The sequence below is a fragment of the Stegodyphus dumicola genome, chromosome 4 (assembly GCF_044657685.1).
Source record: "Stegodyphus dumicola isolate Sdum_Otavi_A_Nest chromosome 4, ASM4465768v1".
NCBI lineage: Eukaryota > Metazoa > Arthropoda > Arachnida > Araneae > Eresidae > Stegodyphus > Stegodyphus dumicola.
This window is the reverse complement of record NC_140771.1, coordinates 106,964,836-106,988,368: the sequence shown is the minus strand read 5'-3', so window position 1 is coordinate 106,988,368 and position 23,533 is coordinate 106,964,836. Positions and strand designations below refer to the sequence as shown.

The 23,533-nt window shown below is 30.3% G+C and overlaps 1 protein-coding gene across 1 annotated transcript in view; it reads right to left on the bottom strand.

The window, feature by feature from the left end:
- The window catches only part of LOC118201271 (solute carrier family 71 member 1), an 80,221-nt gene that overhangs the window by 20,087 nt on the left and 36,601 nt on the right, over window positions 1-23,533 (bottom strand). The window contains exons 8-9 of the mRNA XM_085815320.1: window positions 9,750-9,821; window positions 3,774-3,886 (exon numbers count right to left, since the gene is read on the bottom strand). Of these exons, the coding sequence (XP_085671446.1) occupies window positions 3,774-3,886; window positions 9,750-9,821 (185 nt within the window). The remainder of the gene's footprint in view (window positions 1-3,773; window positions 3,887-9,749; window positions 9,822-23,533) is intronic.

The following is a 23,533-nucleotide window of genomic DNA, read 5'->3' as shown; positions in this document are numbered from 1 at the left end:
GAGATCCTGACTAACTCTCCAACAAGAAAGAGTCTAATAAAACAAAAAGAATATCAGACAACACTTATAAAACAGTTCTGGAAAAATGGAAAAATCAGTATCTTTTTCAGTTAAGAAATGCTCACTTCTTCGGTAGACTACAAGCCAAGAAAAATCTTAAAATTTGTGATAATAGTTTTACTTGACAGAACAACTAAATCTAAGTTCCTCTGGGATTTAGGTCGAGTAATTCAAGTCTTTAAAGGACGTGATGGTCTTGTACGATCATGTGTGGTAAAAACTAAAAAGGAGACTTTAAGAGACCTGTGCAATTGATATACCCCTTGAACTATCAGACTGAAAATGAACTAATTTTGTAACCTTTTAATTTTATTTCTTATATTTCATGTTCACTAACATTAAATTTTGATAATAAGTTTAGTTATTACTAATAATTTACTGTTTGTAATTCAAATTAATATTTACGTATTGAGTAACATTTGAATTGATGCAGTTAACTATATTTGTTTATTTTATAGAATTTCCTTTTGCAGTTTATATTTACATTAGTTGAATGTACTTGATATGTAAGTTACTTTCTTACATTTTTATTATTTGTATGCTGAAATAGTGATAATTTTTGCAAAAATTATCAGGTGGGGAGTGTGGAAAAACCCCCCAAATGATTTATGTATCGCCGTTAGAGGGCGTTTCGCTTCTGAGAAAGAATGTTAGTTTTTCAGTTTGCGACGTAGTTAGTAGTGAACCTTTGATGCAATCCAGGTTGCTTTGTAAATAAAATGATTACTTTTGTAGATTGTTGAAGTATTTAGCTTCTTTTAGAATTAGATCAACCTTTCGCAATATCATCTCTAAGGTACTATCTATCTTTAACAAGGGATGCTAATGTGGAGGACTTTAACAGGGAAAACCATATTTACAAAACACACGAGGAAAACCTTATGCAGCCACTTTATCTAAGCAGCAGCAATAGAACGCGTGATGAATTTTTAATGCTTCATGACTCTAACCAACGGTCAATATTAATTCATAGACAGAGACAAAATGAATTTCATCCTGGTAGCAATATGATCTACAATTATTTCAAACTTTTGCTTCTTAATAAGAGTGATTCTTTTTTTACATGTGGCATTTATTTTTCAGAACATGAAGTCTAGATTATTTGTGTTAATTTGTTCTTTCAAACAATATTAAAAATGAGTAAGTAATAAATATATTAATATATTAACCAATTACACTTAAGTACATCTCAATTGTTACAATAATCTAAAATTTTTAAAAATAATTCCACTTAATAACCAAAAACCGTTATAAATAATTTCATAGAAACTTTACAGGAAGCCTACTGTTGTATCTGTTGTTGTATCTCATTGTCTCTCCAAAAATATGCGAATCCAGTTAAGCTATTAACCAAAAAATAAATTATAACAGCATCAATAAACAGAATTCTAGAAACATTATTTCTCCAAACAGGATATACCTGCTAAACTCTTTTTTTTTTTCTTATAATATTTCTTTAAAAATATTTATTTGATGTGTGATACTTATCATAAACATTAGAGAAAAAGAGATAAAAATTAATGCTTTTATAAACCTTCATTTCAATCCTTTAAAACTTTCATTTTTCTCTTTCTTCTTGCAATTGGTTGAAGGGTAATTTCTTGAATATGGATTGGCTGTAAAATGATTTATCAAAGCATAATCAGGTTCTGTTGCTAATATTAGCTGCATACTTGTCAATCTACAACACTCAAAAATCAGAAGATTTTTCCCAAACATGAAAAGAGTTTTTAAATGATAAAGTAATTTTTTAATAATAAATTAAATTTGAATAGTTATTAATTAATAGAGTACAAAGTCCAAGATCCGGTATGATCTAAAATCCAGACCTCAAAGCCACCAACTCTCCTCCCTTTTTTCCCCTTAATATGCTTTACGTTTTCACATTTGATTCACTGCCCCACGCATGATAAAACATGTGGTGAGTCCCAATTCGTAATTTCACTTTGCCACTACATAAAATACCCCATTATTGAAGAAACAATAATTTTAGCATAAATGTGGTATGATCGGGGATTTGGCTCTAATCCGTGTCTGCTTGGTATACATCTCAAACCGAAACATTCTACATAGATACATCGTTGATTTTACACCTACTAATATTTTATATCCCTGGTGCCAACCTAGCGAATCATTAGTTATTAAATTTTGCTTTCATCACCCCATGTTTATCAACACCTGACAGCTTGAGTAATACTCATGTAGCGATGAATAAACAATACTTTTTATGTTAGTAATTGAATAATAAAGAGTATGGCAACGTTTTGTGTTGACATTACACTTGGCGACGATTACAGATTTAAGTTAAATGCAATAAGAAATGTTTACGAAGAAAAATTCAACAAAAATTTCTTTCAATATGCTAAAAATTGATTTTCTTAATGATACTCATAGGCCAGAAGATTATATTATAGCTATTTGTATTAAGAATTGATTATAGTATTAATTGATTTGTTATTCACATAAACCTGGAACCAGCGCCAGGGCTCGTATGGCCGCACCGGGCGGCAGAATTTAGGGAAAACAAAGGGAGGCACTTGGTAGTAGAATCTGGGACCTACAGAGACTGCACCAGGCGGTAAGATATATAGCATCGACCCTCAATAAGCCTTAAGTAAATGTGGGAATTTATTTATTCAGGACTCAGATAAGTGTGTGCAAAAAATAGACATAATTATATTAAATAACTAAACTAATACAATTCAGGCTTAACTGTCTCAGAGCATGATAAAAGCAAGATAAAATTTAGCGGAACAACTTGCCTTTAGTCGCCAATCTCATGATACACAGCCAAATATGTATAGTGAACGATAGCTAAATTTTATGACAGCCATAAATTTTAAAGGTTTTTGTATATGACAAACAAAAAGGTGAAATTTTCCAATTAAAGGATTTTGAAAAAAAAAAAAAAAAAAAAAAGTGGAGAAGCGGTAATAAATGATGATGATATAGAAGAAGATTTTCATTGGATGACAATGCTCCTCAATCATCAATTCAATTAAAGAATGGCAAAATCTGCAATGTGGTACTAGATCAAGAAAATATCACTACTGATAGTGAAGAAAGTGAGAGAATTTACTGAAAATGGGAAAATTTCAATTAACAAATTAATCGGAATTGTCGACACGGCAATTACAGGAATTCAACAATGTAACTAAACAATAAATTATGTCTGTCTAGAGAATTAAAGAAAAACTATTAGCACAAAAAACGAAGCAACTTAAACAAAAAGCCTATGAGAAAAACTATGCTGGTGGTTTTGAGGCCCGGATTTTAGATCATTCTGGATATTGGACGCCCGGATTTCGCAATTTGTACGGTACTAGGGTTGAATGGATTTTGTTTTATATGAGAATGGGAAGGTATTTTCTTTTGTTCAAGATGCACCGCACATGCACATTTGAATCTCTCGATTCTCCAGGTTACTGGAAACCAAAGTTGTTGGAAACTTGCTTTGCCTTTCTAAAAAACAATCTAACTAAAATATTTATATAATATTTTAACTAAAATATTTATATTCCCTAATTTTTTTTAGTCTTTTGAATTCCCTGACTTTTTCCGGTTTTTCAGGTAACTTTGCAATTACCATCAAACTCATTTTTTAGTTTTTATAATCTTCTTAAACACACACACAATAAGGCAGAGAGTATTTTAAATAGTAAAACTTGAGCTTAACAATATAAATATTGATTTGGAAAAAATGTTTTATTTACCATGTTCTGGAACCAAAGCCATACCACATCAGTTGAAGCATTTCAAATAAAAGTCCGACCATTATGGTGTGTTTAGCTCCAATTGTTTTCATCAGCATTGCTAGAAATGCAGTCTAAAAAATGATAAATGTAAAAAGATCTGTAACCTTTTAACTTCATGATAATTATTAAATTAAAAAAAAAAAGAAAGAAGTTAATTATTTAAATTTCTAAGTATAACTGTATTTATTTTGTGATGTGATTTGTAGTTATCTGCAAGGTAAAGTAAATAATCATAAACGTTCAGTTTAAAAAAGATGTTTAAATATAGTTCTTCATGAGATTAAAAAAGGCTCAGTAGACAAGGTATTTATTAACACAGTGATAAACTGCAAAATCTACTTCTCCCAAATTTCTGAAATACCTATGCTTTAAAACTTTATATTCAAAAGATATTCCGTCCCTTTCTTACGAAGTAAACCGCTAGAATGTTAATAATAGCCTGCTTAAATGGAGTACCTACATTTGCCCTGGTATCTTTCTAATACATCAGATATGCAGTTTTATCCTGTAATAATATTTTAAAAATATTTTTATGGGCGTCTTATAATTTTAAAGTGACTGGTTTAAAGGTGCAGTAGCCTTAATTCCAAGAAAAAGATACTTTTCATTACTTAAAAGAAATTTCAGCAATTTTGTTAACAGATAAACATGTAGAGAGAAAATTGTTAATTATTAAATTTTATTTAGGAAGGAAATTATAGTATTTCTATATAGAAAGGAATTTGTTATAATTATATTAACTTTACTTAAATAATTTTTCCCTTTATTTTTACACAAAATCAATATGATATGCTTATGTATATTTATATATTCATTGCAAGAAGATATCTGTATCTTCACAAGAAGTAAAGATACAGATAGTGAAAAGGTAATCTGATTAGCTACAAAAGTTCTCAGTATTTAATGAAAACTACATACGTTTATTTTTCAATATTTCATGTCAGTAATTACAAAAGATTTTTATTCAATGAACCAAAGTTACAGAACAGAAATTTATTTTTGTAATGATATAGGGAAAAAGAATGTCTATCATTGACAAAAACATTTGTTTGTACCATTTATATCAGTTTACCATATTTGATTAAAAAATATTTCTTATTTTTTAAAACTTTTTAATCACTGATTTATGAGGTAATATAATTTAAAGAGGAAAGTGAATTTCAGCTCCTGTATCAAAATGCAATTAAGATTTGTATTAATTTAAGTTTTTGCAGAATTATATTATTTTCCTATCCTTTTGTTTTGATAGTACACAACAAAAGGATAGGGGAAAACAGAGTTTAGAGGTGAACTAGCCAATTTTGTTATCTTTTTTCTCATTCTCTTCAGAAATTATACAGTTTTGGAGAAGAATATTTAAATAAACCTAAACGTATTAAAATATCAAAGTTGGCTAACTTGTTGCTCACTCATTAGTCTTTTGCGACAATTTACTCAGTCCTGTTTAGTAACTTTACATGGTCAGAAGGTTTGAAGAAGTTTGGTAAGTTCATTTGGGAATTATACTAGTAAGCATTCAAATCTCTGTGACAGCTTTAGGCATCTCAGCCTCTCCCTTGTTTAAATTTCAGAAACTAACAACTTACTGTAAAAAATTTAATTTAATTGTAGCCTATATGAAAATAGGATTCAAATAAAAGTTTCAGATTATTTCTCAGTTTAAGTGAGCATACACCATACCAGTAGTATATTATGGGGAAGATAAAGAAACCACAGCAAATTCCTTACGATCTATAGAGGTTGTTCCCCAGTTTTAACTTTTTAGCTAATTTTTGGCTAGAACTGTTATCTACTCATTGGGAGGGGGGGGGGGAGAAATCTTGTGAGATTTTTTATACTTCTAACTTTACATTTATAAATAGGCATGACCAAAAGTCCTTATATTTTTTTCCCAGCAATCATGACCTTTATACTTCTAAACTACATATTTAAGATGAAGGGAAAAAAAAAAAAAAGCAAATGGAAAAGACAAGTTTTTAAACAGCGAGTTTGATATAAAAAATGAAACATTTCCTTTTTAAGATTTTATTACCTTTCACTTCAAGGCCATATTTTCAAAATATGAGATTAGGCAGCAAAGGTTGGGTTAGGTTAATTATGATGGTAAAGTACTTTATGAAGGTAACTGAAGGTTTTCAAAGGTTAACTTTATGAAGATATTTCTAAAAGAAACTGACTTGTATTTGCACCTTATATGGGAAAAATCATGAAAACGCACAGCCAACTCATTCTTGTTGAGCCAAACTTTTGACTAATAATATCTGATGGTAGTTCAAGTGATTTACACTTGTAGGCATTTGATACAAAATGTTTTCCCTTTACGTAGACATTTGAATCAAAACCTTATTCATTAAAACAACTAAAAGTATAAATAGAAAGTTTAACTCTTCTACATGTGTTGAATTGTCTCCTGGTGTTGCTTTTCTTGTCAATTATACTGAATACAGGTTTTTTTTTTTACGGACATCTATTTCTCTGTTTATGCACCTTAATAGGAATATACTGAGTGGCTTAAGTGGGCTTTGTGAATAGCTATCTCCTAATTCATGTATGAACCTCACATTAAAATAATATACAGCTTTAGTTTTTCTCTGTTAATGATAATTCAAAGTTATTTGTATTATTAGTGGTAACACACAAAATGAACCAAAACACATTCATCATTTAGAATAACTTTGTGGCAATTGCATAATATTTAAATCTATGACCTACTCAACATTTCCAACATGCATGTTATATATAGTGCAAAAGAACAGAAGCAAGAGATTTTAATTTTCATGGTGTCTTTTCTTCTACACGTGAGCTAGCTTATATAGTATGAGGTGGCAACAGTACGCTGCAGTGAAGGGGTGATTCATGTAAGGATTGGTAACTGACTAATTTGCAATTCGTTTAGGTTGCATACTGCATACAAATCTAAAAAAAAACATTTATTATAAATGAGAACCTCTATTAAAAATACATAACAACACTGAAGGCATAGAAACTATTACTATAAGTAAAGTCCTGATTATGTAAGGATCTTGCTAATGGCAAGAGTCTTTCTAGTCGAGAGTTTAGGAACATTCAGACCTATTGCTCTATCTGAAGCAATTTGCATTCTGAATTATTCATGTCCTCTTAACTTTCAGTTGTACTTTATGTTCTCCGATTCATGCAATTGAGAGGCTTTGATAATGAACACAGAGCAGATTGATAAAATCTCTTGACATTGGTCATGAAGCCATCACTCTTGTAATGTCAAATGGAGGTATTGCTGATGAATTATTGTTTCTGCAATGTCAGAGCATGTCGTCTCATACAGCAATGTGAAGACTGTAACTTGTGGGGAATTACACACATGATTTTTTTTATCTTGTGTGGTCCATCGCAGGTATATTAGCTTCTGCTGACATTATAAAAATATGCTTTTAACCTAATCTTATAGTAAATCTATAAACAAATTTGGAAGTTTTATAAACACATTTATTCTATAAATTGTGTAAAACATACTTGAATGCCTTTACTTGAAATAAATAGTTTGCTACGGCTATTTAAGAAACAAAATACAACTTAAAAATTAATGAAAAAAAAAAAAAAAAAGCAGACAGACATATACCATTTTGATCACAAAGGTTCTTCTCTGCAAAATTTATTAAATCATATACATATCCCATCATCCAAATAAGCTTTTCTCACAAAGATATTCTTTAGAAACAAAGTACTTGCTCATAGGTAATTCAAATTAACCAGTTCGCCGTTAGGAAAATCGTAAACATTTCGTGCCATTTTTCGCATCCAAAGGTAAACTTTTTGTGTCTAAAACTGGGTTCAGAATATTTCTTTCCCCCTTTCACCACCTGTGAAAGCCTATTTAGAAGTTCTGTTCAAATCAGATTGAACAGCGTACCTGTCACACTGAAGGATGGTGAATAACGACCCCCTAAGAAGCAACATAAAACACAAAGACTGGTGTAATCCTTAGAGCAGATATTTTTCCTTTTGCACCCACCCCACTTCCATTTCCTGCACCTAACCCCAAATCTATTGCAATGTAAATGTAATTTTTAATTGTCAAGAAAAAGCTTTATATAACGTAAAAATAAGGGCATTAGCTAGTATTTGAAATATCCTTGAATTTTGTTTTATTGTTTTCTTGATGGCCTGTAACAAAAGAGAAGAATTGAATCGTTAAGAATTGAAAGGATAGCATTCAAATCCCTTTGTCCGTTAATAGAAAAGGAGAAAGCCGTTGTGGATCCCATAAGATATGTTGAGGGGGTAGCTTGTCGAAGAAAGTGTCCCCATCCTTTACTTTCCTGAAACAGCCCCGCTGTGATCCTAATGCAACACCGCTGAGAAGATAAGTAACCCATCAATCACCCCTTTTGATTTTCGACTCATTCTGTGGGGGTTGGAAAAACGTCGCTGCGTCGTATGTGTCTCGCTCGGGGGGTTACGGTTCAGACCAAATTTCACCCCGACGAGAGTCTGCCGACGCTAACGGATGACGATGCCTTTTCTGTGAACGTATTTCTCTCGGGGCAAACGGTGAACTGGTTAATGTTATTTACCCCTTTTGACAGATATAATAGTAAGCTAAACAGATACCTTATAAACCATATACTTATCAAATTAATAAGTTCAGAAGTTGTGATCTGTTATTTTCAGTTACTATTAACTGCATATATTAGTTGTAGTAATACAACTGGTTATTTAGCATCTTAATGCCTAGAATTAATTTTAACATATTTCAGAAATTACTCATTCAAGTTCAAATAAATTACTATCATTTGATAGCCACAAATGGCAACAAAAATTTCTTGTGCAAATATAAATTTTTAAAAAATTAACTTTAAGTTAAAATCTTTGTAAACATGCAATCAATGTTTGTTGTTCAGCACAAATATTAATGCTTTCTTTGATTTGAAAAGTGCTCCAAATAAGAAAATCTTAAGTTTTATTTGTTTCATTATTGCTTTAACAGACTAATTACACCATTTCAGTTTTAACAGTCAATACCAATAACAGACAGTCAATACCAATTAATTGAAATAAAATTATACATACAGCAATAAAGAGTTTTGCAGAAATATGCAATTTTATTTATTTTTATAATTGCCAAGCAGCCACTTTTTCATTAATTTTTCAATTTATAATTTTTTGCATTTAAGTAATAGGTAAATTTTAATAGTCTAGAACAAGAATATGTCATTTCATTTTCCTAACTCAGCTATAATTTTAAAAAGCATTAAAACATTATATTAAAAGTTAATAAATTATTAACTAAGATCAAAATACTATTTTTTAAAATTTGCTATCTGCTTTGGTCCCATTTATTTGTTTATACAAATTCAACAAGTTTTTCCTCAATTTCAATGATAATATTTTTCCTTAGTCAAATTACAAACCACTTTCTTCATCCATAAAATCTGGATGATAAATGCATACAAGGATATAAACATTGTATTGCTAAATGCCATATCATCGGGCCTGGGCTCAAATCATGGAGAAGACTAGGATATTTGTAAGTGTATAATAACTGCAGCATATGGGGGCATTAAAATACTGACATATCAAAAGTTCCCTCAAAAGATTAGGTGGTATGTGAAGAAAGGTGGTAGACTCTCAGGTTGGTTCTACAAGATGTTTTCTATCAAAATTGGGATGAACCTTCCTCTTTCTCATGAGTGCAATTGGATTGCCCCTGTAGTACACCTTGGGCAAAGTTCTCAATAATGAGTCAACTAAATGACTGATGAACACTGGCCAATAATGAGAATACATTAAGTTGCAAGTGTCTGGCCATGTGATACAATAACAACACAAATATGCAAAGATTGTAAATGCTGCAAAAGATTATTTCCACAAAATAGGAATTCAAACTGAAATAAAACATTACAATACATGGCTTTATAAGCTGAATATTTTTTTTTTCACAAATTTAAAGCTTACCTGAGCTATAACAGACAAAAGGCCAACAACAGCTATAAATAAAGCCACTTCATCAGCTGAAAACCCCATTATCTGAAATTAAAATCAGTTAAAATTAATTTAGGCCAATTTTAGCTGTAAATTTTACATGTAAGAATATAAACAAAGTAATTTCAGTTAAAAAAATAAATGTTTTTGTGTATTCTTATCAAGTGCTTTGAACATTTTAATTAAATAAAATCAACAGAAAATAATCATTAGCACCTTTCAGTAGCATATTAACAGATAATTAAAAGCCTTGTGGGAAAAAATACAGTAAATTCTCAGTATCTCAAAATACAAAGGTATTTCAGATTCTCAAGCACAAAAGTATTTCAAATGAACAAAATTAAAATTTTGAAGAGAATAAGGTAAACAATGTAAAAATGCAAAATTATTACTTCTTGCATCATTTCATTGGAAAAATTTGCTGTGGCAGATATTCTAGCTACACAATAGGAATGAAATACACTACTGCAACAATTCACTGCTGAAGTTCTGGTGATAATATGGGCAGAGATATTGAGTATACCGTAGTTTTCAACTTTTCTCTAAAATCCCAAAGAAAAATTCACAACAGGTCAGGTCCATAGACTTGGAAAAACAAAAGCACAACACATGATCATCTCACGCACTTGAACAGATCCAATGGTAATCAATAAAACATGCTGCTAGATAGATACTAGACAAGAAAGAGAATCTAGCATAAGTATTTAGTACTAGCAACTGAATGTAAGATAATAATCCTACCAGATGATGTCCAACATCTTTTCAGTGCATGAAATAGTTTTACAAGCAAGTAAAATCTGCATCTTTAATTTATTTTTAGCCCAAAGGGCTATTAATTTCGTTTTGGCATTTTGCGTCATCTACTATAATATGACATTTTACTTTTCAAATTGTTGCCACCAAATATGAATTTAAAGGAATTAAATAATGAAGAATCTGCATGAATGTACCTAGAGACATAAAATTTTGATTTGAATTTATTTTGGAATCTAATTCATATTTTGTAAAACTTTAATGAATTTCTGATTAACAAACTCATTATTTCAAACCAAGTAATGGCAACACTGTATTAAAAAAAATCTCAGAATTCCCCCCTCAAATTTAATGCACAGAATTACTATTAAAGTTAAATGCTATGATACATAAAATATATAGACAGTATTTCAAAATGCAGCAAATCTTAATTGTTACATCATTACTACACCTGTGCACCTCAGCCCTCTAGCGGCATTTTCTGTATATACTTAGGAGAAGAATAAAATTATTCATTAGCAGAATACAGTCCATAAACAGTAGTCCATCTTGGACGAAGATCACTGCCCATTCAAAGTGGCAAAAATAAGTGCCGACGGAGAAGTTCATAAATAACTTCAAAGAATCTGAAGTTATGATAAGTTCAGTTAAATTAGAAGTAAAATTAGAGAACGTCAAGGAACTAAAAGTTGCATGACTCATCTCCAGAACGACTAAGCATTGATGAAAAGCTAGATATTGATGAAAGCTTAAAAAAATATGGAAGAGCTGGATTCATTGCTGGATAATATGGAGGTAAGAATTAATACCTTCTTTCAACGATTAAATTAAATAGTGCTTGAATAGTTAAAGACAGTGGTGTATCAGTGAATAATGAAACTTTCTGTAATGTAAAATTACCTGAAATTCCACTCCCAATACTTACACGAAATTATGAAGACTTCAGTAGCTTTAAACAGCAATTTATTTCTTTAATTGGCGATAAAAATAAATTGAGCGATTTATAAAAGCTCCATTATTTAAGGGCCGCACTAAGGGAAGACACAAAACAAATAGAAACAGATCAAGACAGCTACAATTCACTTCTTAAAGCTTTAGAATCTCATTTTGAAAATAAAAGAGCAATTGCTGATTCTCACATACAAAATATATTAAATCATGGAAAAAATCAACAATGAATCCCCCAGGGAATTACATCATCTATTGGATAATATAAAACATATTTCCGTGCATTGAAAGTTTAGGAATTCAAACGCAGTAATTTATCTGATGCTACATTAATGAATATATTGCTTAAAAAATCGATAAGGAAACGCGTAATCAATTCGAATTGACATTAAAAACAAAAGAAGTACTCGCTTTAGATGAATTCTTAAGCTTTCTGGAAAACAAGTATTAGAAGTTTATATAAAAACACTAATCAGAAACCAGTACTGAGTAAAAATATTATTTCAGGTCAAGAGAATAAAACCTAAGAGTTTAATTGTAAGTGTAGGGAGAAAAAATATGAAACCCTGTATTCTCTGTAACGCGGAAAATTTTTTTATACAGATGATCTAAATTCCTTAATATGAGCGTCTCAAAACATAATCAAATAATTCAAGAATCGAAGTTGTGCAAGATATGTTTTAAAATGCATAAAAAACCATACAAGTCAACCTTTACGTGTAGAATCTGTAAAAATTCCGATCACAATAGTTTAGTTGATGTTGATTCAAAACCCAAAGTTTCTCAGACGGTTCCAAACGAGTAATCGGCAATTGGCACCGAGAAAAATGAAAAAGATTCCCCAATTTTGCAACAGTGTGCAGAAGTGCTAGGTGCCATATTAACCACCAAAGGTAAACAAATGGTGTCCGCTGATAACATTGCGGCAAAAACAACGCAAGGCGAAAACGTCATGCTACAAAACATCGAAATTCTAAAACACTGTGGTACAAAATATCGCCGTCAAAAATACAGCGGTTAAAAAACTTCGCAGTTTAAAAACATCGCCGCCGAAAATATCGTGGTAAAAAATAAAGTATCTATAAATCATCATAATTGTAAATGGATATTCCCATAATGATTTGTGAGCGCAAGACAGAAAGAAGGAAACTTAAACATAAAAAATTAATGCAACTTATAGCACTTAATATAATTTTAAACTCACATAATTAACTAACAAAGACCATTAATAAATTATTTTTTATAAAGTTTTACTGGTAATTTTTCATTAAAAATATTATCTAAAAAGATTAGAAAAAGGAAGGTAAGTAACTGCATGACCTTATCTATAAAAAAATTGCTAACTTAATAATGAGATTATTTTTTTCACTTTTGTTAATATAATACTCTTATAGTGAAAATTATTTCTTGCTTAGTGTCATTAAAATTATCATGCACAGCGTGAAGTCAATTACTTGAATGTCGATTTGCTAGTTATGATGCTATATAATATTTCAGTAGTGTTTGGATTTATTAAATTATGCCAAAGCACACTATGGCTATCTGCTTAAGGGGTGGGACTCCTTTGTGAAGTACATTCTCAGGAATTGGTTCATATGCTCATTATACGTCAGGAAAACCTCGAAAATCTCCACACAGCTTGTTTTGTTTTGTTGTTGTTTTTTTGTTTCTTAGAAATAATGTGTACTAGCAGTGAAATTTCTTGGTGACTATTTCTTTAAGACGAACAATGTTTTTGAGAACAATAAACATAGGTTTTAATCATTATGCAAGTTCACCACATCCACACAAGATAATAAGATATGTAATTTTGAGTGGTCGCTTTAAATTGGATTGCTTACATTTACTTTTTGATTTAGGCTGCCCAGACGGTAAGGGGAGCCGGGCTGCGATACCAAAGGTCCCGGGCTCGAATCTCGGAGAAGGCATGGTTGTAACTTTCCGTCCCTCCATAAGAAGCAAAGGTGGCCCACCTATTTGGTGCCTCCATAATAAAGTGACCATCAATTCTGGCCTTAGTAGTGGCCACGCCGAAGTCGGGCTCAGGGCCCGCCATTGATTTAAAAAAAAAAAAAAATTCAGATTTAGACATTTCTTATTAAGCACTTAAAAGTTTTTTATTTAATTTTTCACATACCTTTTATTCGAAAATTTCATAGTTACTTATTGAACTTACAGTGACCAACTTCCTAAGACAATTTTTAATGTTTTTCTGGTGTTTCTTAATTTTCAGAATATCTTAATTTATGCGCTCCAGAAATCTGTAGCGAAATTAAAATTAATATTTCTCAATGAGATTCTTTTTTGCGGCAATTCTTTATCCTCGGAATTTTTTACCTAGCAACTTTGAAGCGACTAATTTTTCTTGCAAATTTTTAATTAAATATAAAATTTAAATAAAAACTTAATCAAATTTCCCTTAAATTTTATTAAGGATAAAAACTGCACATATTTTACATTTACTTTTATTTTCAGTGACTGAAATGTTTTAAGTACAATTTTTTTTACTTAACCCATTAGCCGCTGGTGTTGCGTTGATGCAACGGTCAAAATAAATGCGTATATAAATATAACTACCTAAGATATTTTATACCAGCAGGTGATTTTGTGTAGAAAATATTATGAAGATTATTTCTGTAAAAAAAATATTTGCCTTCAACAATCATTTTGTTTATAATAATTAATCTCATACTTTAAGCAAAATTTTCAACCGGGTATCTTTATGAGTGATCTATTTTTAGTCAAGGTTATCGTTTATCAGAACATTATATCAGTCAGATGTTTATATTTGTGTTGAGAATTAAGGGAAAAAAACAGGCGTTGCGTTGACGCAACGTCAGCAGAAAACGGGTAGTCAATCTCCTTTATCACTCATCCTTTCGATGTTCTAGTTCATGTTCTGGTTGTTTAAAAATGCCTAGAACGAGGTATCTTGCATTAGAAGAAGACCTTCAAAGATTTTTTGATGAAGAAACAGATGATGATAATGTTAATAATGACCAGAATGAAACTGATATTGTTGTTGTTTCCCAGAAATTGCAGAGCCTAATGACGAAGAAGAAAGGAATGGCAATGTTTCAAATAATGATAATGATATTTTACCAAATGATACTGCTGAGGAAGTTGAAATTCACGTAAGAAGTAAGTTTCAGCCTTCTAAAAGTAGTTATAGTCATACTAAAAAGTTTAAAAAGCAGAAGACTGAAATCTTGAAGTGGATAAAAAAGGAACGTTTAGTTATGTCTCAGGAAAAACATGAAGAAAGAGATAGAAGAGAAATTATAAAAGACAAAACACAAGGTAAAACTAGTGCACAGATTTTCAATTTTCTTTTTGGTTTAGACATTTACTCTCTTCTCGTTGAACAGTGAACAGACAAATATAAACACTCAGCCGGGGAAAAAAAAAAAAAAAAAGCCCAGAATTTATTGCATCTGAAGCCTATATGAGAAGATTTATTGGAATATTATTATTTACAGGATATCATTTTTTACCTCAAGAAAAAATGTATTGGTCTTTTGATAAGGACATTTCTGTTTCTGTTGTACGAGAATTGATATCACGTTTGCAGTACAGGAATATGAAGCAGAATTTGCATTTGACAATACTGATAAATTATATGAGGTGAGACTGTATCTGAACTTACTAAATATCACCACTTTTTACTACTGGAAATATAAAGTCTCTTTTAGATTTTACATGTGAGAATGCATTATTTCTTTTGCAAACTCCTATTGAGAGTGTATAATTAGCCAGAAATAGACCAGCAACAGGAAGACCTACTAAATTCAGCATTCAGAAACCACTGCATGGAGATGGTAGACATTTTATCGTAAAGTCCGTTGAAAACAAAAGACTTTATTGTAAAGAGTACCATAGCCAGACTGTTTATAGATGCAAAGTATGTAATGTAGGTTTACATCATGATTGTAATAAAGCATTTTATGCTTGAATCTTTCAAATGAAATAATCTGTATTTGTAAAAGAAATACAATGTATATTTTAATATTAAATTAATTACAAGTAAAGTGATTTTGTAGATTTATAAAACGTTATATAGCTAAAATGTAATACTGCGCTCCACTCAAAAGAAACATCACACGAATACAATCCTACTCACTAAACATCCGTAGTCTTATTCCGCTGACGTTACGCAAACACAACACTCGCTTTTTCCACAGGTAAGAGCATTTTTTTATTTTTTTTATTTTCAATGTAAATTTATGTTATAAATGCTTAATTTAATATTTGTTGTTATTTTCATGAGAAAAGAAACATTCCTTGTAGTTTTGGCGGTTAATGGGTTAAATGACAATTTGTTTGGAATAAGAAAATGTAACTTTTTTATATGTTACTTAAATGTTTTATACACATATGATTTTGAATATCAACCATAACTAAATTTTAGAATACGAGTTCGCTTCGTACATGATTTTTTCAATAAAATGAAAGTATTTAGTTTTCAACACATTCACCTAAAAGTATCTAACACATTTTGAAAAAAGCTATCTTTAAGGATGGCATGTTTTCCATAGTTTACGTTTTAAATCAAACAAAAATATCTTTTTCATCTTTATATACCTCATGGAGTTAGCCATTTCTTTCTTGCGTTCTTTTTAATATACATACTTAATTAGTATGTTGGTTGTGATTCATTCTATATATTAATACTTGTATATACTCGATTCACATGCTTTTTTTGAGTACTGGTTTGCCCAGACTTCCTCTTTTTTGTTCATTTAATTATTATTTATTTTGGTAATAACCATGGTTTCTCACTGATCCTGTGACTCTATTACTTTAACGCGTGTTATATGTTAGTGCATATTTCCCACTGAAAATATATTATAAAACTCTATTAATATATGTCTTCATATTAAACATCTTTTGGATGTAAGAAACACAATTAATTCAAATAGACTCATGAATCTATGAATTTTTTATGAGCAAAAATTTATAATTTTACGTGTGATATAATGCATAATATCGAAAACAAGGATGTACAAGTTGTCAAAATACAAAATCTTTAAATGAAATAAAAAAATATTTTTTTGAGGAGTTAAATGCATTTAACAAATGCGTTTAGAGAAGATGATTTTGCCACTTGAAAGCTGAATAACTAAATACTGAAAATTAAAAAAAAGTATCTTAAATTATTTAACTCTTTCAGTCCCAATTTATTTGTTTGTTTAAACTGACTTGATTTTTTTATGTATTCTTGGTAATTGTCACAAATGACATTGACAGAAATCAACAGTCTGTATAACTAAGCCTCTATTAACCCCTTTGCGCCGACTGTCACGTATACGTGCCAGCAACGAACGCACTTACCTACCGGCTGACACGCAGGCGTGCCAGAGGATTGTTCCATTCTCTACCGTTATGTATTTGTGCCAGTACTTTGGAACGTTTTTCAAACTATAATTTCTGCCACAAGATGGCGCTGTATGTCCATATGGTTTCAGATACATGTAAATTAGACCTTCTACTCGAAATGAGAGAAGCATGACTCACATACACGTGTTTTTGATTATATAAACAAACAGGGAAATAAATGTTTCTGAATGGCGTGATTTATGACGTCTCTTTAAATCGCACTTTATTCGCACGTGGTAGTTGTTTACTGTAAGTAGAGAAGTTTTATTTGCACTAAAGCGTTGGGTATTTCGGTTTGCAGTTCAGTTTTTAGAAAATAATTAGATCTTGTTAGTCGTGAATTCTTTGTTTTTACCGTTGCAATGTCAAAGCGTCGAAAATGTTTAACAGAGCATGAAATAGCAGAAATGATGCAAAATATTTCAGATATTGATTCTGAAATTCTGATATTGATTCTGAAAGATTAACTGAAAGACATTTTCCAAAACTTTGTTCAGAAGAGACTGATAAGAAAATGAGACGACGATGCTTCGTTTGTTCACATTCCCAGAAAAATCCTCCAAAACAGCAAATGAGTTATTACGAGTGCAAGGAATGTAACGTAGGACTGTGTGTAGATCCCTGTTTTCAAATTTTTCATACGAAAAGAGAATTTTAAGTAATATATTTAGTTTTCAGATGTATAATGTTACAATTCATAAAATGGTGAGTAATTAAAATAAAATGTGTAAAATATGCATTTAAACAAGAAATAAGGTAATTAAAGTATATATATAAAAATATTTATAACGCATAAGCCGTTTAAATACTCTGTAGAGCATTATTAAACAATGCGTTGATACTTCGGAAATTTCATGGATTTAGGCTTAGTAGCAAAAAAGCCCCCTGCCCTGGAGAGACGCTCGCGTAAGACACTGCCGGCCTCAGCGATAAGCGCGCGTTTTCGCTACCCGGCTCGAAGGGGTTAAGAAGAGGCGCGCAACAATTTTGTAGTGGGGATATTAGAAATGATGCCTACTATCAGTGGGATATTAACTATGTAGTAAATTGATGCATGTAATTCCATCTTGGCTTCTTTAAACATCTACTGCTACTGGGACTTATATAACCCATTGGGACTGAAAGGGTTAAGGGAGAGAATTAAATGCTGTATTTCACCGCATTTAAAAATTTCAGAATATTGATTTAAGAGTTTTTCACAAAAGTTCATTTTTTAATAAATGATTTAGTTTCACATTTTATATTCATAAAATGAAATTTTTTCTTTCATTAATAGTAATATATATTTGTTTCGAAAGATAAGTAAGAATCAGGGTTTGGCTGGAAACTGTAGCAATCTGTATGCAAGATGAAAGCAATTAGGAACTTTTCAGAAAACTAATGCTTGAAGCTCTTACTTCTGAGTATTGAGCTGAAAAACAAGCTAAGCGGCTGAGCTCGGGGGTGGGAGGAGCGAATTACAGCTAATTATACCATGGAGGTAAGAAAGGAAGGAGTTACCAAACCGGCATTAGAAGTGAAGCACCGCTCCGAAGCTTCGCTAACCAGATGGGGTGTTTTTTGTTTACATTCAGAAGCTCGCTTGACAGCGCTCTGATAGTATTTCAACACACGACAGTTCCATGCAAATCGAAAAACGGGACACTTTTGAATAAAAGAAAAATTCCTAGTGTGATGCATAATAGCAATTTGTATAGTTTAGTGACATTTACGCAAAAATCATATCTTGGTTATTTTTTAATAGCTAACAACAGCGGTTTTGATTATGAATTTGTTTTATAAAATTCTAAGCTGTTGAACTCCAAAAATATATATTTTAGCAACAATGTTATGCTTAAAAAATGAAAAATACCTCACTGTATCTTTAAAATTGTATACATCTTTCAATACCCTTGATACAGTATTTGCTAGTCTTTTTTTATGTTCTAAACGCCAAAATGTTTTAAATAATATAAATTTTTTTTCACATCCACATATTATTGTAGCATGCACTTTTTTTAAAAGTAGTGTAAATTACTTTAATCGAAAAATATACTGAATGCACAGAAATTAAAGATTTCCACATGCCGGAAATGAAAAATGGTATTTATGCATGTGCTTGCAAAAAGCATGTATCTGCATTTAACAAAATATGTAAATATTTATTAAATTATTTATAAATGTACTTGAAATGAAGGATTTATTCATTCATAAACAACTGTGAAAAAATCTAATTATTAAATGTATCTAAATTTATAATGATTATAAATATTATCTAAATATATAAGTTTAGAGTTTTCCAAACATGTTTAGATCGCCCTTCCTTGTTTGTTTTTGATAAAGCCCTTTGCCTCTTTTGCATATATATATTCATACACTCAGATTTATTTAATTAATATATAATTTCATCAATGAATTAAATTAAAAATATAGATTTAATTGGCATTTTTCTTTCTTTTTTGGCCAAACTTCAGCAATACGAATAATTAATAATACAACATTTTAATTTTTTCCCAATAAAATTACATATCCATGTAGTTCGATTAAGGAGGCAAAACTTCCCAAAACAAAACATTATTATTATAACAAAAAAATGATACGTATCATAAAAACATCATAAATTTAAACTTTCTTGCTGAGAATGAAAAATATTTAGTAATATTTCCCAAATTAAATATTTTTTTTTTAATTATATAAATTTTAAGCAGCATATTTTCAGAACTGTGCAATATGCATTTTTTTCTTTATATAAATATTTCTTTATATACACTTTATATAAAAATTAGTCATGTTGCAATAATAATAATAATAATAATAATAATATAATAAAAAGAAGAGTTTTTTTTTTTTTTTTTTGCTTTTGTTTTTTGAGCAATAAGCACGTGATTTGAGTATATGCAAGTATAAATATATAGTATGAATCACAACCAACATGCTAATTAAGCCTTACATGAATATTAAAGAGAACGTATAAAAATGTTAACTCCAAGAAGTTATAAACTTATATGCAAAATTTTGTTCCTTTTGTTTCATGCAGATGCAATAATGAACATTGTAGTAGTTTTTTATGGCTGGGAAAATAGATAGAGAAGCTTTTTCTCCTCCCTGTGAAGTGAAAGATGAAGAAAATGTTTAACCTTGAAGTAAAGAAATCAAACAAGCAATTAGTGCATTTGTTATTATTATTATGAACTGTTAAACTAAAACTACAGTTAATTACAGATGAAGAAAAACTATAAGATTTGTAAAATTATTAAAACAAAAAGATACTTCTGTTTGATTTAAAACGTAAACTATGGAAGTTAACATGCCTTGTTTCAAGATATCTTTTTCCAATAGTTTAATGCGTAGAAGCACTAAATACTTTCAATTTATTAAAAGAATATTCTTTCTGGTTACTTTAATTTAGTTATGATTGATATTCAAAATCATATGTTTCTAAAGCATTTAAAATGATATATAAAAATGTTACATTTTCTTATTCCAAACAGTTCGTCATTTAAATATAAAAAAATTGTACTTGAAACGTTTCAGTCACTGAAAAATGTCAATGTAAAATATATGCAGTTTTTATCCTTGAAAATTATATAAGGGAAATTTGATTAAGTTTTTATTTCATTAAATTTATCTTTAATTAAAAATTTACAAGAAAAATTAGTCGCTTCAAAGTTACTAGGCAAAGAACCGCCACAAAATAGAATCTCACTCAGAAATATTAATTTTAATTTGACTACAGACTTCTGGAGTGCATAAATTAAAATATTCTAAAAATTGTCTTAGGAAGTTGGTCACTGTAAGTTCAATAAGTAACTATGCAATTTTTGAATAAAATGTACATGAAAAATTAAATAATACTTTTAAAGTGCTAATAAGAAATATTTAAATCTAAAAGTAAATGTAAGCAATCCAATTTAAAGCGACCACTCAAAATTCCACATCTTTTTAATCTTGTGTGAATGTGGTGAACTTGCGTAATGATTAGAGCCCATGTATCATCTCAAAAATATTGTTCATCTTAGGGAGACAGTCACCAAGAAGGTTCACTTCACTTTTTCTAAAAAACAAAAAACCAACCCCCCAAAAAATCTGGGTGAAGATTTTCGTGATTTCCCTGAAGTATAATGTGCATATGAAGCAGTTCCTGAGAATGTACTCCACAAAAGAATCCCACCCCTTAAGCACATAGCCATAGTGTGCTTTGGCATAATCTAAGAAATCCAAAGACTACTGAAATATTATATAGCTGACTTTCGTCATAATTAGCAAATAGACATTCAAGTAACTGACTGCACTCTGTGCATGAAAATTTTAATGACACTTTAAGAATAAACTGAAACTAAACAAGAAATAATTTTCACTATAAGAGTTATTAGATTAACAAAAGTGAAAAAAATCTCATTATTAACTTAGCACTTTTTTTATAGATAAGGTCATGCAGTTACTTACCTTCCTTTTTCTAATCTTTTTTAGATTATACCTTTCATGAAAAATTACCAGTAAAAACTTTACAAAAATGATTTATTAATGACCTTTGTTAGTTAACTATGTTGGTTTAAAATTCTATTAAATGCTATAAGTTGCATTAATTTTCTATGTTTAAGTTTCCTTCTTTCTATATCACCAAAAATTTAGTAGTGAATAAATAATAAGTAAAAATTATCCTTTTTTCTATCTTGTGCTCACAAATGATTGTGGAAATATCCATTTACAATTATTAAAGCCTGAAAAAATCGTGTCTGCGATGTTATCGTCATGCGATGATTTGTAGATACTTTATTTTTTTACCACGATATTTTCGAGGGGGATGTTTTTAAACTGCAAAGTTTTTGAACTGCTTTATTTTCGACGATGATATTTTGTACCACGATGTTTTAGAACTGTGATGTTTTGTAGCATGACGTTTTCGGCTGTAACCAAACAAACAGGGTTGCTGTGTACAGTATCATTATTTATTGAAATCACATGAGGGAAAAAAGCAAAATCAAAAGGAATATTGGATTCTGGAAGAAGCTGCAATATATTAACTACTGAAGCCGCTGATGCTCTGGAACTGAATAAGCAAAAAATAAATACAATCACAACAGGAATAAGTGAAGGCGAATATGTTGTGAAAAACAAAACAACTGCAAAAATCTCAAAGGAAGATGGCGATTTTTGTAGGACTTGATTTTTTTTAAAATTTTACCTTGCATTACGGGGCTTACACCTACAAATAAAATAGATATTTCTAAAATAGATTTCCCAAAGGAAATTAAACTAGCAGATCCTACCTTTCATATGCCTAGCAAAATTCATGTATCATTGGGGCGTGAATTATTTTTTGAATTGTTAAAAGCAGAAAGATTCAGGTCATTTGATGGTTCACTGTTGTTACAAAATACTGTATTTGGTTATTTAGAGACAACTTCGATCAAAAATTCAAATTCTTATCATTTTTCTGGGTTAATTTCAGAAGATGATAATTTATATAAGTCTGTCAAACAATTCTTCGAGTTAGAATCCTTTTCTGGGATCACGCTAAAAATGTAAGTGATAAAACTTTTGAAAAGCAATTCTGTGAGGAGCATCTCATTTCTACACACAAGAGAATTGAAAATGGAAGATATTGTACGGTTACCAGTAACTGAAGATAAACTGCCGATGTTGGGACCGTCGAAGGAAATACCAGAAAGGCGATTATACTTACTTTAGAAAAAATTAAATAAAATTAAAATCATGGCAACGTTATGTAAGGCATTTATGGATGAATATCTGTCCCTTGATCACATGGAAAGAATTAGAGACGATGAGTGTTCTAATATAGAATATTATATCCCCCATCATGCCATTTTTCATCATGAGAATACGTCAAGCCCCCTCTGCATCGTCTTTGATGTGTCTTCTATATCAAGTAATGGGGTTTCACTCAATTCTATATTGTTTAATGGAGGAACTGTATAACAAGTTATTTTCTATTGTAGCCAAATTTTGCACTCATAGGTACGCACGCATTCAGTGCTAACATCAAGAAAATGTATCATCAGATACTAATGGATGAAGCTGATAGAGATTTACAACAGGTATTGTGGTAATAAAATATAAAATTACGTTAATTAAAAATATGAGCGGTATGTAATTTCAGTGTTTTATGACTTTCTTTCGAAACAGTTTAGTCACCTTAGTTAAAGCACCTATAAACAAGTCCTTATTACTATTCAGAAATATCAGTTCATGTAATATATTATATCATACAGTACAAAGTCCAAACTCCAGATGTCCATTATCCAGAATGATCTAAAATTTGGATCTCAAAGCCATCAAACACGTTTTTCTTGTAGGCTTTACACATGCACATTTCATCCCCCCTCCGCGCATAATAAAACTCATGGAGAATTCCGATTCTTAATTTCAACACTAAATAAAATACTTTGTTATTGAAGAAACAATCATTTTAGCATAAATGTTATCCTTGTTAAGATGAATATCCTAAGGTTAATAACAATTCCAATGTTTTCCACACCACAGAACATTTAATGAAAATAACAGAGAAAAGGTACATTAAATCAAATTACAGTGTCGTTTGATACAAACAGAATTCTGCATTATCACTCTTGCAGATTTTAAAATAGCAGGTTAGTGTTTACTCGCACTTGCTGTTGTCTACTCGTGGAAATACACAGTTCTATATTCACCACCTTCACGTTTAGACCTACGTCTTACTA